Source organism: Phascolarctos cinereus, unplaced genomic scaffold (assembly GCF_003287225.1).
Source record: "Phascolarctos cinereus isolate Bilbo 61053 unplaced genomic scaffold, phaCin_HiC Scaffold_3;HRSCAF=262, whole genome shotgun sequence".
NCBI lineage: Eukaryota > Metazoa > Chordata > Mammalia > Diprotodontia > Phascolarctidae > Phascolarctos > Phascolarctos cinereus.
This window is the reverse complement of record NW_027555736.1, coordinates 227,169,765-227,188,384: the sequence shown is the minus strand read 5'-3', so window position 1 is coordinate 227,188,384 and position 18,620 is coordinate 227,169,765. Positions and strand designations below refer to the sequence as shown.

General features: G+C 38.8%; 1 protein-coding gene across 1 annotated transcript in view; it reads right to left on the bottom strand.

Moving 5' to 3' along the window:
* Positions 1 to 17,533, bottom strand: part of NEK9 (NIMA related kinase 9) — a 41,095-nt gene extending 23,562 nt beyond the window's left edge. The window contains exons 1-9 of the mRNA XM_020986262.2: positions 17,082 to 17,533; positions 13,551 to 13,728; positions 9,516 to 9,571; positions 8,892 to 8,962; positions 7,568 to 7,673; positions 4,748 to 4,879; positions 2,090 to 2,200; positions 1,263 to 1,327; positions 49 to 99 (exon numbers count right to left, since the gene is read on the bottom strand). Coding sequence (XP_020841921.1) covers positions 49 to 99; positions 1,263 to 1,327; positions 2,090 to 2,200; positions 4,748 to 4,879; positions 7,568 to 7,673; positions 8,892 to 8,962; positions 9,516 to 9,571; positions 13,551 to 13,728; positions 17,082 to 17,297 — 986 coding nt within the window. The 5' untranslated portion in view covers positions 17,298 to 17,533. The remainder of the gene's footprint in view (positions 1 to 48; positions 100 to 1,262; positions 1,328 to 2,089; positions 2,201 to 4,747; positions 4,880 to 7,567; positions 7,674 to 8,891; positions 8,963 to 9,515; positions 9,572 to 13,550; positions 13,729 to 17,081) is intronic.
* Positions 17,534 to 18,620: the final 1,087 nt, after the last annotated feature.

Here is an 18,620-nt window from a genome sequence, read left to right as displayed (position 1 = left end):
TGAGGGGAAAGTCTCCATGAGATTCTCTGCTAAATGGGGTGCAGTTACCTCGGTCTCTTTGTTGGCCCATTAAGCAGTGTGACTTTTTCCTCCATTTCTCTGCCAGAAGAAAGGTAAAAACACGTCAAACAAGAAGATGACAACATTTACTTTGTGATAACACCCTTTATAGACACTGTTGGGATTCCTACTTTACCAGAAGATTATAGCTTTAGAGATGGAAAAGATCTTGGAGGTCATTTACTCCAACTCCTTCATTACACAGATGAGGTAACTGAGTCTTAGAGTGATTAAATGACTTGCTTAAGGTCATATAGGTAATAAATGGCAGAACCAGTATATGAAACCAGGTCTCTCTGACTTTAAAGCCAGCACTCTTTCCATGGAATCAAGTTGCCTCTATGATTACTCTGAATCCTTTCATAAATCATAAAGTCTATGTAAAAGCATAACCTGTTAAACATGGTTAATTAGTTCCACAAAAACAAAATGTAGGTGAAATGACATTACTGGGGTCAATTAATTCCACGAGAATAATGCAATAAATGATATTACTGAATGATCTACTGGACAATATCATCATGTATTCCACAACTTTTTGGCAGGATTAGACTAAAAATACATTAATGATATTACTGTGAAATGATGCTGGTCAGAGCAACATCACCTTCCCCCATCACAATGTTTGACTAATTTGCTACTGGAGAAGCAGCATGGTATGGACAGATCAGGTACTAGACCTATAGTCACGAAGAACTGGTTCAAATCCCACCTTAGACATGTATTAACTGTGTGGCAAACCACTTCATCTCTCTGTGCCTCAATTCTTTATCTAGAAAATAAGAGGTTTGTTCTAAATCTGACTTTATGAACTTTCCATAGGGTATGCCTTATACTAGTAGATAATGGCCTTGTCATAATTTGCAGCAGTAAACTGAGTTCTCATTCCTTTTGATTCAAAAGTATGAAATAGAGAGCTCTTCCAGATAAAACATTATAGATTCATCAACACACTTTTGGAAAAACATGAGCCAGAGAGGTGAAAGACTTTGATTTCCTTCGACAGACCACAGCAGAAATTCTGGTGAGAAACTAAAACTCTAGACATAAAAGATATCAGGCATAAATCAGAAGATATACATACACACAAATCTTAAACTGAGCATAAGCATTAGAGTGCCTCAGTTAGGCTTCTCTGAGTAGGTTTCTTACCAATCAATATTCTGCAGAAAGGCAGCAGAATGACCTGTTTGCATATTTACCTCCTGCGCTTACTGAGAAGCGGACAATCCAGAAGTTCATCAGCAGTGGGCCTCTTCTCAGGGTCCTGATGGAAAAAAAGTGAAGAGAGGGTTCGTTTTCAAGGAAGTGCTCAACTCGGTATTTTACTTGCACTTAAGACAGGCTCAACAATAGTCAAAGGTCATTTGTTAAACACTGACGTGTCGGTTTGAAAAGATTCAACACATCGGGCTCAACTACCAGCTACATTTGTATGTCAATGGTAGTATTTTATGTTTACCTGCCTTTGTTAATAATACTTACAGCAAATAAATCAACAGTATCAGGAGGTAGTTTGATTTATGTATATTTTGTAAGTAAAATAGTTTGTATTCCTGCAGAGCAGCAGACAGGTATTAAAATGTATATTTAAACTGATCCCCTCAATTCAAATTTGGGGGGGAAAAAAGAATGTTAAAATTGTTATTATATGTAATTGGGGAAAAATAAAATATTAAAACAAGATTTTAAAAATAAAATATAAAAAAATTATAAACTGATCCCCTCAGGAAAACATTCACTACATTTTTTTGGTGTGGGAGGGCACAGTACATAAACCGTAATTTCTTCTGTGTATAGGTATGAACATATAGGGTTCAGTGGCAAGTGCGTTTTTTGTGCAAATACATACATATATGTTATATACAATACACACACATCTCTCACGTACATGTATCTGTACGTATATGTGTGTGCATATCACACACATATATACATTCACACATACATATCACTCTCTTGGTTGCTCTTAGCCTCAGTTTGTGGGGATAAGACAGAAGATGACAAACTGAAATCAACTCATGCTCACCTGATCAAGGCATGAATGAACCATCTGAATCAACTCTAAAGAATACTGGCTGGAATCTACTTCCATGGCACGGATCCCTTGCACGATCTTCACACACAGATTAAGAGGATTCTAGGAGTCAATGATGAATGTGTCATCTTCTGTACAAAAGAACGATGCTATATAGACTGAGTTTTTTGATTTTGTCATCTTTTTAAAGAAGTGGTGATAGTTTTATGCCCAATTTCTCTTTTCTTTTCTTACCCAATAATAGCCCTTTTGCGCCACTAGAATGCATTTCTAAGATACCTGGTCAGAGTCAGAGGTATGGTTTGCCTATTACGTGAATGTTGCTGGCTGACCAACAAGAGGAACAAAAACCTTACCTAAAGACCTCAAAATCACAATACTACAACTGAACTAATTAGACACATAAATGAGAAGAAAACCATGACAAGGCAAGGCAGAAGAGTCAAACCAAAAATTCTGGACGTGAGGGACAGAAAGCATAACTCAGTATGTACCATAATCAGAACCAAATGAAAAGAGAACACAGAACAACGACGTTTCTTTGCCGCCAACGGCTCCTTTGCCCAGAAGTGATTTTGTACTTCGTTTTAGTAGGTAAGGCAATGATTCTGGGTAGATAAATATCAAGACTCAAGATACAAGAAAGATGTTGAATAAGGGAGACAATGAATTACTAAAGAGGAAATGACTCAACGTAAAATGTTAATTCACAAAATAAGACAACTGTTGGAAAGATGAGATGGTTTTGTCCAAAAGAAAGCAAAAATTATGATAGTAGGAATTGGATTTCAGGGCATTGTGGTTATTAGGAGACTATTAAGCATGACAACATATTGTCTTGAATACTAGTAGACAGAAAATTATTTTTTTCTCCTTTCCACAAACACTCGTGAAAATGGTTTGAATTTTTCAGACTCTCCGTGGTTGTTAAAATTTTCACTTAAAAAAGGTAGTGGAGCATTAAATGATTTTCTCAGTACCAGGCTAGATCTAAAACCCAGGTCTACAAACTCCAAGTTCCTTATATTAATTATTTAGGCATACTGCTTTCCATGGGGAACTCAAGTTATGGAAAAATAAAGAGTTATAATGACAAATAATTCACTGACTATTCTAGTAATACCATTCAAGTTCGTGTCTGATGTGGATTTTATGCTGGAAACCTCAGTGTTTTTGAGATGCAGTATCTCTGAGTTTAGACTAAATATCCAATTTCATGTATGTGGTTAAAAGATATAAACAAACAATTCTCAAAAAAACCCTGTAAACCATTAAACACTCTCTTCCAAACACTAATAATGAGAGAAATACCCATTAAAACAACTCCAAGGTTTCATCTCACACTAGACTAGCAATAAGTCAATGCTAGAAGGCCAGCAGGAAGATAGGCACACACAGCACACTATGGGCAGAGCTTGGTCCAACCAATCTGCTAAACAATGCAGACATATGCTTTAAAAAAAAGGGAAGAGGAGAGAGGGGAAAGGGACAAAGACTGACTAGGCTTTTCATGCCTTTGACCCAGGGATCCTACTGCCAGGCATATGCCCCAAGGAAGTCCACAACAAAAAGGACAGACAGGTACTAAAATAGTAATAGCAACATTTTTTTGTGGCAGGAAACAAAGTAGGTACCCATCAGCTAGGGAATGGCTAAACAAGGTGTGGTATGTGAACAGTGTGCATTACCGGTCTGTAAGAAATAATGAATATGAAGAAAACAGAGAAGACTGGAGAACTTAAATGAACCTATGTATAGTGAAGTGAGCAGAACCAGGAAAACAACATACACAATGACTACAGCAATGTAAATGGAAAGCACAGTAAAAACGGAATGCTAAAATGACCAAGCCTGGCCATAGAAACTATGAGAAAAAAATACCTTTCTCCCTTTACTAAAGAGTTGGGATATAGACAGTAAGGGGAGACTATGAAAGTGAAATGACTAATGCCATCAGAACTGACTGATATCTTGTTTGGTTTTACTGAACTGTTTTTTCTTTTTAAATCTTCGTCACCAGGGAAAGCTCACTGGAGAGGAAAGATTGTTGTTACTGTTCGGTAGTTTCAGTCATGTCCAACTCTTTGTGAACCCATTTGGGATTTTCTTGGCAAAGATACTGAAGTAGTTTGCCATTTCCTTCTCCAGATCATTTTATAGATGAGGATACTGAGGCAAACAGGGTTAACTGATTTACCCAGGGTCACACGGCTACTAAGTGATGAGGTCTTCCTGACTCCAGACCTGGTGCTCTACCCACTAAGCCACCTAATTGCTTCTGGGAGGGAAAGGAAGAATGGATATATTTAGAAATGAATGTGATATAAGAATAAAAGAAAACTGACCTAGCTTCCCAAACTGGAACATCCTATCATCATCTTCAATTGATTTTTACAGTTTATATCTGTTTGTAAATGTGACCACCTATAACATGATGATAATACTTGTATTATACTACCTACCTCACAGGGTTGTCATGAGGAAAATCTTTTGTAAACTATAAAGCACCACACAAAAGTGAGCTATCATCACAATACCACACATACTAAAAAGAAAAAATTTAACAACATTAGAGTCTCATAGACAAATGAAGTTTTTCCCTGCAAGCCAACTTTTGCCACCTTTATATAGTGAAAACACACAACTTACTGTTGCATCAAAGGTTCTCTTTAGGGTGAGCAGCTCAAAAATAACACAGCCTACTGCCCAGATATCTGACTTGAAGTTGTACTTCACCCCTTGGCAGAGTTCTGGAGACATGTAGTATGGGGTTCCCACAAGCTGAACAATAAAAAACAAACAAACAAAAAACAGAATTTAAAAAAAAGTCACTTTCTAATTAGTCTGATTTCCTAAGGCTCTTATTGCTAACAGCTCAATGTTAAACTTGATTTTCTAGGAGATGACTTTAGAAGCCTCACACAAAATATTGGAAATAGAATTCAGTTATATGATATATGTATGGCTCATCGGAGAAAATATTATCAAACTTACTGAATGCCTATTACATAAGAAACACCTGCATAGAAAAAGTAGTGAAATCATCTGAGAGGCCCAAGTGCTCTAGGATTTCATTTCCATCATGCAGAGGCCCTTAAACATTTAAGCTACATTTCAAGCTTCACAGACACAAACATATTTACCCAAAGTTCACCAAAGAGGAAAAAATGCTGAAAGTGGGGTGAATAAAATGATTTGGTGAAGTTAATAGCTATCCCAACTAAAATACACTGTTCCCAAAGCAACTTTCATCATAATCCAATTTTATATCTACTCCAATAATCCAGCTTCCTACATTTGCTCTATTTTGACAAGTATTTCCAACTACTAGAATGGCTCTGAAAACATGTTCTAAGTCCATCAGTATGTAGTCCTTCATATCCTAATAGACAGGAATGCTCCAGCATGCCCTTGTTTTTACTAAGTTTGAGAGTCACTATCTTTGTTCAGTTATTCAGTTTAACTCAACAAACAAGTACCTACTATGAGTACAACATTGTTTGAAGCTGGAAAAGATACAAAGATGAAGGTTCCTGATCTTCTGGAGCATACGACATAGTAGAGGTGATATGGAACACAAATAACTTTAACACAAAATAGAATGTGGTAAGTGCAGATGAGAGCTATACAAAATTCTAGGTAAAAGCAAAGGAAAGAGAACTTCCAATTTTCTAGAACTAGAAAAATGAGGGAAGGTTTCAGAGGAGGGCTAACTCTAGTTAGGTCTTAAAAGATGGGTAGAATTTTAATGGGTAGAGATGAAGGAAGGGTATGAATAAAAAGCAGCAAGGCAGATGAAATTTCTTAGAAGAGAAAGGTTATGATAAGTTTTCTGCTTCTATGTAATTTTTTCTTGAATTTTAACTGATCAAACAAAGGCAACTATAAATTCAGGCCTCAATAACGGTCTTTCTCTTGCTGCAAGCTCACTGGCTGGCTGTCACCATCCAAAACAGTCTGAGTCCCTAAAGTAGTGATTTGCAAACCTAGTTCACCCCCAGAATGTTTCCAATTACTTCTGTGGATGTCTAGAAATTGTTTAATATTTTAATCTACTGAAATTTTAAAAAATTCTTTTAAAGGAAGCACTGTAAAATGACCACACAGCTAGGTGGCACAGTGGACAGAGCACCAGACCAGGAGTCAAGAAGACCTGAGTTCAAATCTGAGCTCAGAAACTTACTAGCTGTATGACCCTGTGTGCCTCAGCTTCCTCATCTGTAAAATGAGCCAGAGAAGGAAATGGCAAACCACTTCAGTACCTTTGCCAAGAAACCCCCAAATGGGGTCATTAAGAATAGGACAGGACTGAAACAACTGAACTGTAAAATGAAATGATCAATAGAGTTTATGACTCCTACAGGGATGAACATTCTAAACAATTCCTAAAGTAGAGGAATCACCTCTCTTTTTTACAAATGTTCCTTTGAGATCAAGGTAGAATGCCTTATCTATATCAAATGCTTCTAAATAGACTGTTTTCTACATATTGGTTTTCTTTTGTTCCTTATGGTTTGTCTTTGAGCTAGGAACTTTGAAATACAAGACACAGAAAGATTTCGAACCCCTTGATCCATAGCACCACTGTGTGTGTGTGTGTGTGTGTACACACACACACACACACACACACACACACACATACACATATATAAAATACACACACACTGAAAATTGCTAAAGATTCTAGGAAGGGGAGGATATTAATAATTTTTTAAAAAGTAACACTTTTTAAAGTTTAGATCAGTTTATAACAAGATAGAGGGCAGCTAGGTGGCAAAGTAGATACAGCACCGGGCCTGGAGTCAGGAAGACCTGAGTTCCAACCTGGCCTCAAACCCTTACTCACTGTGTAATCTTGGGCAAGTCATTTAACCCTGCTTGCCTTAGTTTCCTCATCTGGAAAATGAGCTGGAGACTGAAATGGTAAATCACTCCAGTATCTTATCTAAGAAAACCCCAAATGGAGTCACAAAGAGCCAAACACGACTGAAATGACTGAACAACAATGATAACTAGATGGTATTCTGGGGAATGTAAAAATAGGGCTGTGTATGCACAAAGACTCCTGCAAGCAGAAACATAAAAAAGACATTGCAAGCACAAGAAAAAAGACTCCTGAAAACTTGCCTCTGGATGAATTATTACAAAATACTGGCTTGAGGACTGTGAAACATGTAGAAAGAGCATTGCACTGGCTCCAAAGGAAGAGGATCTGAGTTCAAAGCCCACTTTTGACACTAATTTTATGACTTTGGGTAAGTCACTTAACCTCTGTAGGCTTTAGTTTTCACATCTGAAAAACGAGGGGCTGCAGCAACGGCCTTTAAGGTCCTTTCTGATTCTAGGTCTAGGATTATATGAACTAGACGGCATAGAGTCTATGCCATAGACAGAAGATGCAAAATTTCTATATCTTACAGTAGAAAGAAAAGGGAAAAACCACTTAATATAATGGCAATACACACTTACAGTTTCAGCCATGGAGTACTCAGAATTAAGTTTCTTTGCCAGCCCATAATCTCCAAGTTTAATTAGGTTTGCCTTAGTTAGGAAAATATTTAAAGTTTTTATATCTCTGAAAAAGAAACAATACACATTAAATCCCCATACCAGTTTCTTTTTTATCTTCTTTCTTTAGAGTTCAAGGTAACCAACCTAGTGACACTATTAACTGCAGTACAAGCACTATCATATTACTATGCAGATCCTCTTATGACACCCTAGTCAAAGTCTCAATGCAATGACTATTAATCTAACACTCTGTATTTTAACTTCCAAAAGAGGAACAAATAACTTGAATCCTTAAACTCTCCAAAGAATAAGAATGACTCCCACACCAATGAATCCCTAGAAGGGTTGGAGAGAAAGATGATAAAAACCACGTTCTACATCACTTTGGTCCCTTGTGCTAAGCTGCCTTTGTTAAGCACAACTTTTTGGCAAACAGCCGCTTCAGATCAAGAGATATGAAAGTCATTTTTGCTATCTTAACTTTGAATAGTTTCAGGGTCTTTACCATACCAAGGGAAAGAGACTCTAAGTCCCAGCAAGCAATGTGGCCAAGCATGTTACCATCACTTCCTTTACAGGCTACATTTCTGAGTATGTTTTATATACGATCAGCTTAAAGTAAGCTAGTTCATTCTTCGGCTTCCCTTACTGAAGGATGTATACAATTCATAGTAATAAAGCTAATTGCTTTGAGAAAAAAAGTAGCAGGCAACAACCAGGACTCAAATATCAAAAAGAAGACTATAATTAATCTTCATTGGTAAATGATTTACTCAATAAAAGTCTACAGGTTAGACACGGTCTCAAAAGGGTCTTATTCCTTGATTAGGAAATAATGACAATATAGATTGTCATTAACAGGAAAAATAAGAATGTTTTATTTAAAGAAAAATAGCATAAGCACAAAAGAATAGTACTTTCTAATTGTCAGAGTGGCTCACCTGCTTTGCATTTTAATAAACCTAACACAACTTCCTGTGCAAGCATAGGACATGTTCATGAATTTATCAAACTCTAAAGTTTACACAAATGAACGCCAATAGTCTTAATTAGTGCTCAGCTCATTAGGAAGATGTATCTATAGCACAAACATGGTTTGGTCTAACCACGGAACCAAGGATGACACCCACCATTAGTCATTCTTTCATCTCTAAATTTTATTCTATGGAAAAAGATGTTACTATTCTACCAAAAAAGCAAAACATGCTCATGAAAGCACTGTCTATTTGACCCTCTCCCAACCATGGGTCCCTAGTTCTTTGAACTTCTCTTCATTCATTACCTATGGAGTATCCCAGCTCTGTGGATGCAGCTCACTGCTGATACAATCTGAAACAGGTACCAGACCACCATCTACAAAGACAGAAGAAATTACATTTTGTATTGAAACAAATAAATTCACTGTAAAGAAAACACAAAAGAAGCTGCAGCCAAAGTTGGATTTGGAGTCAAAGTAAATGTCCTTCTTGTTGGTTGAGTAGTACATGATAGAACAGCAGACATGGAAGGCTAAAGCAGATCACCATCATAAAACAGCTTTAATGCAGTTACAAAGTACACCAATGACAGACTTTTGTGAACTTTTGGAATGATACATGCTGCCAAGAAACCTAAGTAGGTTTCAAAGGACAGCTATAGATAACAAAGCAATCATTAAGCAGAAATGCAGCCTGGGAGAGCTCATAAAGCATCATTTTCTGGGAGAAAAACTTAAAAACAGCTACAGACAGCCCTCATCTTCATGAGAGACTGTACTCTTTTAGTCCCTTGAAAATCCCAAACCTAGAAAGGCTTGACAGCAGACTGAGAGGAGCAAGTGAGAGGAGAGCAAACATAAGCAAAGAACCCCAGGAAGTTAGAATCATTAAAGAACAATTCTTGCCCCTTCCACGTTAATCTGAAATACCTCTTCCTCAAACAACTTGTCCTTCTGACGCAGGATTTTATCATACAGGTTTCCTCCTAAAATTAAACAATGGAAAAAAGAACATTTAGAGAAAAGCTCTGCTTAGTTAACAGACGGATGTTTAACTCCTTTAGCTCTTGGTGCTTTATCCCCCCACGCAGGAAAGGCAGAGCTCTCAAGGCTTCTTCACAGGAAAGAACATCTCTTGGCTTTTCACTTCTGAAACGCCTTACATTAAAATTTTCTCTCAGGCAGGATTTCCCAAACTATGGAAAGCTGTGGGTCTGAAAACAGGTAGACGGAACCCATAAAACCTACTTAGGGGAAACTGAGGAATACCCCTGAAATACGGTAGGCGAGTCAAGGAAATTTTAATTCAAAACAGAGGGAATTAAGTCTATTGCCACACTGGAGAAGTCTATTATTAAGTCTATTTCCCCACACACATATACGTATATAATTTTACATTTAATATTTTAGGAGGAAAATATAAAAATTCTCATGAAATCCCAATGCACCTTGCATAAATTACTATGGTTGCACAGAACACAGCTGCGCTAAAGAAGAATTCCTTACTCAAACAACAAGTAGATTAACTGCCCAAAAAGCAAAGGTGGTGCTTTTAGAAAAGAGGACAGAGTACAAAAGATCTTTAACTGAAAACACTAGATACAGTAAATAAAACCCAGGTCACATTGATCATAAGATTTAAAGGGGGAAAGACTCTTCAGAGCTCCTCTAGATCTGGCCTTGATATTTTGTTTCCTCTGATGTTCCTTTACCAACCTTTCCTGCTGATGAGATGTTTTGGCATATTTAGGTCCTTCTACCAGACCAATTTTTTTCCCCCTTGCTAAGTGAAAAACGTTTCTGTGTGTAGGCTCCACCCTTAAGTTCTCCCCCAATCATTAACTGCTACCTAAGTCATCTTCTTCCTGCTGAATAAGTGGTTTTGATCAACTCTTTTCTGCATATTTCCCTATAAAGACTGTCTTACCTTCTACTTGCATTTCTAAATCATATTTCAAGCTTAGCTAAACTTTGCATCTTTAATTCTCTGAAATTTAGCAAATAAAAGTTTTATTAACTCAATCATCTGCTTTCATTTATCCAAACCATGGTGAAGAAATTAACTTTTTGCAATTTCTACTAATTCATAAAATCACAATACAACTTTACAGATCTAGGTTTGATTAGGATCAAAAATAATCCAGATATACGAGAAGTGAAATTATCTGAAAAGATATCTTAAGACCTTTCTCTGATGAGAGAAAAGAAACAAGACAAACTTATTAAGTGCCTACTTTGTATATAGCTTTCTATTAGGTACTGGGGAGATATAAAGATTTGAATACAGAGATCCCTGTATTCAAAGAACTTACAGACTAACAGAAAATTATTTAACATCTGAATCTCCCCAGTAAAATGAGATATTCTAAATTGAGGATTTCCTCACAGTCTGATCACTATACAATGGATTATTTGGCCATGACGACAAATGAAACAACTTAAAAAGGAAAATGAATAAATGAACTAAATATTCAGTCATACTATTGTAACGTTAGAGGAGAATATAAGGTTAGTGCTCTCATACCTATGATTAGGGGATGAATTTATGACCAGATGTGATAGATATTATAAAAGACAAAACAGCCCACTTCAATTACATATAAATAAAAAGCTCTTGTACAAAATAAATAAATAAATAAATAAATGCAGCTAGAAGTTACAGACTAAGGAACAAAAATCTTTGAAGAAAACATCTTTAATAAAAAAGTCACATATTCAAAATTTAGAGGTAATTGGCAAAAATCTATGAAACTAAGAACTGAGCCTAAATACAGAAAATGTCTAAGGATATAAATAGTTTCAAAAGAAGAAAAGTAAAATACTAACAACCACATACAAAAGTGCTTAAAATCAGCAATCAGAAAAATTCAAATTAGTACAACTTTAAGCTATCACCTCATGGCTGCCAAATTGGAAAAAAAAATGGTAAAAGATGGAAAAATTCAGTGTTGAAGGGGCAATGGGAAAACAGGCAACATAATTCACTGCTGGTGGAATTGGTGAACTGGTTCAACCATTTTGAAAAACAATTTGGAATTATGCAAGAAAAGTTACAAAACTGTTCATACTCTTTGACCCAGCAAATGTACTCTCGGTTTTATATTCCAATTCAGTAAAAAATGGCACCGGGAAAAACAAAGATACCAAGAAACAGTCCCTAACACTGAAAAGTTTCCATTCTGCTCCAGGAACAATGATAAGTATACATATAATTACTACATAAATATAGTACAATGAAATATGAGAGAGAGCACTAGTAATTGGGTAGATCAGAGAAGGCTGCAACAAAGGAGGTAGCATGTGAGCTGAGTATTAAAGGAAGCCAGTAATTCTGAAAGGTGGAGGTGAGGAGGGCATTCTGGGCCTGGGAAATGGTTTATGTGAATGCATGAAGGCAAGAGACACTGTCAAGTTTGGCTGAAATATAGAGTTCATGAAGGGGAACAGTAACAAATAAGGTAGGAAAAATAGGTGGAGAGGGCCCTAAATTTTCAGGTTAAGCAGTTTCTAATTTACTCTAGAAACAATGAGGAACTACTAAAGTTTTTGAGCAGGCTGGCTCCATGACTTAGGGACCTATGACCTTATTTTAACAGTTATATGGATGATGGATTACAGAATGGAGAAAATAGAAACAGAAAGACTAATCAGAAGACTTTTACAGTGAGAAGTGATGAGCGTATGAATTTATAATAACAGCAGCTAATCATTAGCAATTATACAGCACTTACTACGTGACCAGCACTTTAAGTGCTTTGCAAATATTATCACTGATTAAGATAACCCTGGGACTGTGCTGATATTGTCTCTATTTTATAGATGATGAAACTGAGTCTAACAGAGGTTAAGTGACTTCCTCAAGGTCACACAGCTAGTAAGTATAACAGGCTGAATTTGAACTCAGGTTTTCCTGAGTTCCCTCTAGATCCATTACTTTATCCACTCCATCGCCTGGCTACCCCATTTAAAGTCACTGCTGTATGAGTAGAGAGAAAGGGACAGAAGAAAGAAATGCTATGGAGGTACAAGAGACAAAACTTGCCAATGACTACATATGGAGAATGAGGAAGAAGGAAGAGTTAAGGATGACTGTGAGGGCTGTGAAGCTCGGAGGCTGGAAGTGCTCTTTAGAGAAACATTTTGGAGGAGGAATTTTGAAGGAAAAGTAGATCACAGTAGGCTGGGGTGGAAGGTTGAACATGCTAAATTTGAGATGCTTATAGGATATCCAGGAGATATCTGGCAGGAGTTGATCTATCTGCACAAAAACATTCATAGCAGCATTTTTTGTAATAGCAAAAAAAAAATGTGCCCAAGACTAAGAAACTGCTTAACAAATTGTCGTCCATAAATGTAGTGGGCCATATAGAATGGCAAACCAAAGATTTCAAATATGGGAAGACATGTATGAAGTGATGCAGAAAGAACACAAAGTAGAATCTAAATAACAATAAACACAATGACTACAACTTTCTACAAGAATATAAATGAAATCATCCCTAAATGGCAAGAAAACTCAGATTAAAAACATGAGAGATGATTGTTATAAAGTATATTTCCATTCCTTCTATTAAATGATGGGAAAAAACTTCAGTATAAGGTTGCAGGCACTGTCAGTTTCAAGTACTCTCTTCATGTTATCTTACTTAACTGTTTTGGGGGGTTGTACATCGTAAGGGGGATTCAAATGGGATTATGGTGGAGGTTTGTATAATGTACTGAAACAAAAGTTGCTTAAAAAAATGTGTAAGAATTATGCTTCAGAGACAAAGCTATGACACTGTGGCAGAAATTAATAATCATAGAAACAATTAATCATCCCATTTATTTTGTTGTATCATTTCAAAACATTCCAGGGACCAGATTACTTCCTTTGAAAACATTTAAACTCTGTATTACAGATGACAGTTCTTTTGTGCAATTAATAAAAGTCTTAGAGGAAGTGTCACTAAGATCTCTGCTTACCATTACAATACTCTAGTTCAATCAGCAAGGTGTTGTTGTCCATGAAGTGGTTGTAGTAGGCAATAATGTTGTCATGTTGTAACAGAGCCAGAATAACAATTTCGTTCAAGGCATCACGACGTTCCTTCTCAGACAATCGGGTCAAATCAACTTCCTTCCACACAACCAATGAGTCATCCTACAACACAGTAACATAAGTATGGTGCTTTCTTCTTTCCTGGAAGTCAGTGAAGCCACATCTGCGTCCACAAGCCTAGAAAGGCCAGATGGACAAACACCTGCTTATTTAATTTTTTTCCTTTAAAAGAAACAACACAGACTTTAGACAGAGACTATATATAATTATCTGTATTAGTAATTTTGGTTAGGGACTGGTAAATATTAAACAAAAAAATGTTAGGTATGCCAGATGATTTATGAAATGCAAGATCTAGGTCTGCAACAAGGTAGAAAACGTGGACTAGGAAAGAATGCAAACATCCAACAGAGCAATACAACGAGAATAGTGAGGGTAGAAGAGGTAATAGGGAGGCAGGAAGCAGTAATAATTAGCACCTATATATCCTTTAAGGTTTGCAAAGCACTTTACATATACTATATTTGTTAAGAGAGCATTAACTATTCTAATTCCAACTTCTTAATAATGTGAAAATATCAGATTAAGTTCAAGTGTTATAAAATTGAAGCTAGTGGCTCAGCTTAGTCATCCTCTTCAGCTTGGAACTTAAGTACAAACTAAGTCATGGCACTTACTTTGCCTTCTCATTCCTTCTCCTACCATACCCCTTCACAAATCCTCTAGTCTAGCTACGTAAGCCCACCTGCTACTCCCCAGGTCTAGAATTAGCTTTCTGATACTTCTCCCTTACCACTCCCCCTTCCCAAAAATTGCTCCAATTCTTGAAATAAGCTCAAAAATTCATCTCTTCTAGAAATTTTTAGAGTTGAGAAAGGATTCTAATCAAGCAGAGCACCTTCATTTTACAGATGAGGAAACTGAGGAACAGAGGAATGAAGAGCCTCAGATTCTACATCTACAAGATGGGAATAATAGTACTAATATTACCTGCCTTATGGGACAATTCTGAAGAAAAGGCTTTCCAAACTTTAAAGCAGAGGTGTCAAACTCATAGGCTGCAAACAGCAGCAGGCCTGAAATAGATTAAAATGTAAATAGGAAATGTTTAACAAAATAAAAATACAATACAACATAGATGCTAACTTGTGGTTTTCTAAGTCAATATATGGCCGACAGGGATTTATTTACATTCGAGTTTGACACCATTGCTTTAAAGTGTATATAAACGTGAGTTAGAGACCAGAACCGAACCTATAATTTCAATTACATGGGAAGCCACCCTATGAGGAAACGCCTATCAATGCAGACTGGCACCTTCTCTGTAACTTAGAATCTAAGAGAGTTGCTCAGAACAATGGTGTTAAACTCAAAAGGACGTGCACCACTGCAGTGGCACAATGTCTCAGAAAACCACAAACTAACATGTTGCATTGCCCAATTTTAATCTGGTTCTGGTAGTTTTGCCAGCTGCCTGCGCAGAATCTGAGCCCTCTGGTTTAGAGCATAAAGAGTTTAAGTAACTCGACCAAGGTCACATAGCCAATATGTGTCAGAGAGAGAACTTGAACCCAAGTCTTACTGGCCTCTTGAGCCAGCTCTCCGACCTCAGTTGCATAATACCTTTCATTTCCCAACAATCTAACAGTGAGGGCAAATTAAAAAAATAGAGAAATAACAGTATCTTACAAATGCAAAATTTTTTTTTTTTGCTTTTTCAAAGCATTTCTGCAATCCTCTCACAAAAGATGCTTCATGAATACAGGATATTTATGGGCCTCTTCAAAAAGTTCTAGTATGGGGGGAAAAGACCTTTCTAAACAATTATCTAACCTGTTTCTTCTGCCCCCTCTCCTCTTTTCACTAATTCTTTGAAGGTCTCAGTTTCCTCATCCTCAAATGAAGAAACTGGACTAAACTATTTAAAGCTCCAACTGGCTCTAAATTCTACAAATACAAACCAAGGCTTAAGTTCAAGACAGAGAAATATGGATGAACAAAATACATAATGCTTCCAACACATTTAGGTCATCAATAAATGTTTAAACGTTCAGAATTTAGACTTCTTTGGATCTGTAACATGTGGCTTTAGGGGTACAACCAAGAGTCCTTAGCTTACTTCAGGACTCTGAGTCATCAATACAGGGTAAAGGCTTATGATAAACACTGCTGGAGAAACCAACCAGAATCCTAAAGCAGCTGGAACTTCCCAGCGGCCTTCAAGAACAGTCCTAGGTGTGTGGGTGGGTATGTTAGAATTTAAAAGCAATAACTGCAAGGACTTTTTTGGAGGGGGGGGTGGGGTGTAGAAAGGCATAAGACTGGGAAGAATACTAGAGATCTGGCCATTTGGGAAATATACTACCAAAAAGTTGTTTAGAAACTTGGAACAGTATGAAAGGAAGGAAAAATTAATTAGTGGGAAGGGAAGACAGCAGGCATTCATGACAATGCCCTAGTTCAAACTTTATCAAGATGGCAGGTAACTAATGAAACTTGTCTCCCAGTGAAGGTGATGTTAAAGTTAAATGGTGAAGATGACACCAGGGACCATGCCCTGTGGGAATCTGATAAATATTAAACTGATGCTGAGCTCTAGTTAAGAGATGATGATGCTAGAGATGTTGGGACAAGACAGTAGGTAGGTAAAAATGCTCTACAAAAGGTAAGAAAAGGGAACAGAAAGGAGAGAGAAAGGTAGGGGGAAAGGGACGGAAGGAAAGGAGGAATTAGAAAAAAAGGAAAAAGGAATGGTTATGGAAAATTCTTTTTTTTTTCTTTTTACAGTTGAGAAAGGACTGGAGACAAATCTAGCAGAGCTCCTTCATTTTACCAATGAAGAAACTGAGGAACAAGGAAATTAAGAGCCTCCCTTTCTACATCTATAGGACAAGGACACTATTTGGGAAAGGGAAAAAAAAGGAAGAGAAATAGAGACCAGAACAGGAAAAAAAGGGAAGAGGGGAAAGGAAGATTAAGGGACAATGGAAAGGGAAGAATTAGGGAAATTCTCTTTTTTCTTCTGTTCAGAACTGAAAAGGACTCTTTCGGTAACCAAGTAGAGCTCCTCCATTTTACAGATGAGGAAACTGAGGTACAGAGAGATGAAGAGCCTCAGTTTCTACATCTCTGAGATGGAGATAACAAACGGGAACGGATGAAAAAAAGTGAACGGGAGAGAAAGGAACAGGTAGAGGAGAAAAGTAGGGGGAAAGGAGGAGTAAGGAGAATGGCTCTGGTGACTTAATTCTAGAGACAAGATAGTGGAGCTCTTTCATTTTACGGATGAAGAAACCGAGGAAGAGAGATGAAGAGCCTCGGTTTCCACACCTAGAAGATGGGGCGATTGGAAGGAGAAGGTGAAAGGGGAAGCGGAGAGAAGAAACGAGGGGGGAAGGAAGAGGAGGGCGGGCAGGCCGCGGGCAGGCGGGTCGGGGGCTCCGGCTGCGCTCTACCTCGGTGCGGCGGTACAGCGTGGCTTCCCCGAAGGCGCCCCGGCCCAGGACGCGGATGGGGATGTAATGCAACTCCTCCTGCTCCATCGGGAAGCCGCCGCCGGGGCGGCCGGCCGAGCCGGGGCCGGGGCTGGACACGGAGCCGCCGCCGGACTCGCTCCCGAAGTCGGAGTTGATGGAGTCGCAGTGTCGCTCGTACTCGCCCAGCACTGACATGGCGGAGGCAGCTTCGCCGGGACCCGCCGGGCAGGAGAGGGGAGGGGGCGGACCTCGAGAGGGGAGGAGGCGGTGGGGGGGAGGCCCCGGCAAGGGCCAGATCGGGCTGCGCGGCGGCGGCGGCGGCGGCGGCGGCGGATGCCCGGGTCTCAGAGACTCCACGGCAGCTCCGCTACCTTCGGAGATGCGCGAGGTTCCATGTTGGCCCTCTCGCCTTCTGACCCGGAAGTACTTGTGTCCTCTTCCGGTTCCCGAGCCTTTTCCTCGACGCCTCCCCCTCCCGTCTGCATAGTCGTAGTCCGTCCTAGCTAGGGGCAGAAAGTATGGTTACCCGCTTGCGTTGGTGGCGGGAGTAGAGGGAGCGCAGGCACGTCGGGGTACCTCGGGGGTTAGCAGAGCGCGTCGATCGGGAGGACGGAGCGCCGGGGACTTTGGGACGGGGGGAAAAGTGGGGGGTTGGGGGATTGCAGGTGTGGTTGGGATACGAGGGACCTTTGGAGGTCACCTCGGCCAAGCTCACGCAGCCTGCAATGCCCACCCCCCGGGTACCCCGGGCCAGGGATGGGAGGCTTAGCTTCACCGAGGAGGCTGCAGCTTGTTGTCGGACAGTTATTACTGTTAGCAGAAATGCTGTCAGCAACAACTATATTGTTAGCAATGATATCGTTGTTGTTGGCACCCCACCCACGTTGGCCTCTACGGGTTCACAGTGCAATCCTGCCTTTTTTTTTTTCTAGCCAAAGACGAGGTTTATCGGAACATTAGTCATATTGGGTAGACTCTTAAGAAGTCTGAACGTTTGTGAGCTATTGGCAGGATTTTAAGAATCTAAGCCCATGGCTAGATTATGAGAATCTGAGCATCTTAAAGGAGACAAGATGGACCTTATATACAGAAAGACAATGGGAGGGCTCTATGAGGGGCCAAGTAGTCTATAAGGTAATAAAACTCCAGGGACCTGGGCCATGTGGCCAAGGGGGAATGGAGCCTAGATAGTCCTACCTGTCTTAAGCAGAAGAGCCATCTTCATCCCTCCCCAGCCCGGCCCATGTTTGATAAATCAAGTCAAATCAACAAACATATTTATTAAAACGGGGCTGTTATGGGCCAGACACTGGGCTAGACTAATTGTTGGTTGTTTTTCCTTATATTGGGCTGAAATCATCATTTATCATAGCTAGCATTTACATAGCATTTACATAACTTAATTAATTTGATCCTTAACAACAACCCTATGAGTTGGGAATTATCATTCCTCCCCTATGTTACAGGTGAACAGCCTGAGAGGATCAGTGACTTTTGTCCCCTATGTTACAGGTGAGG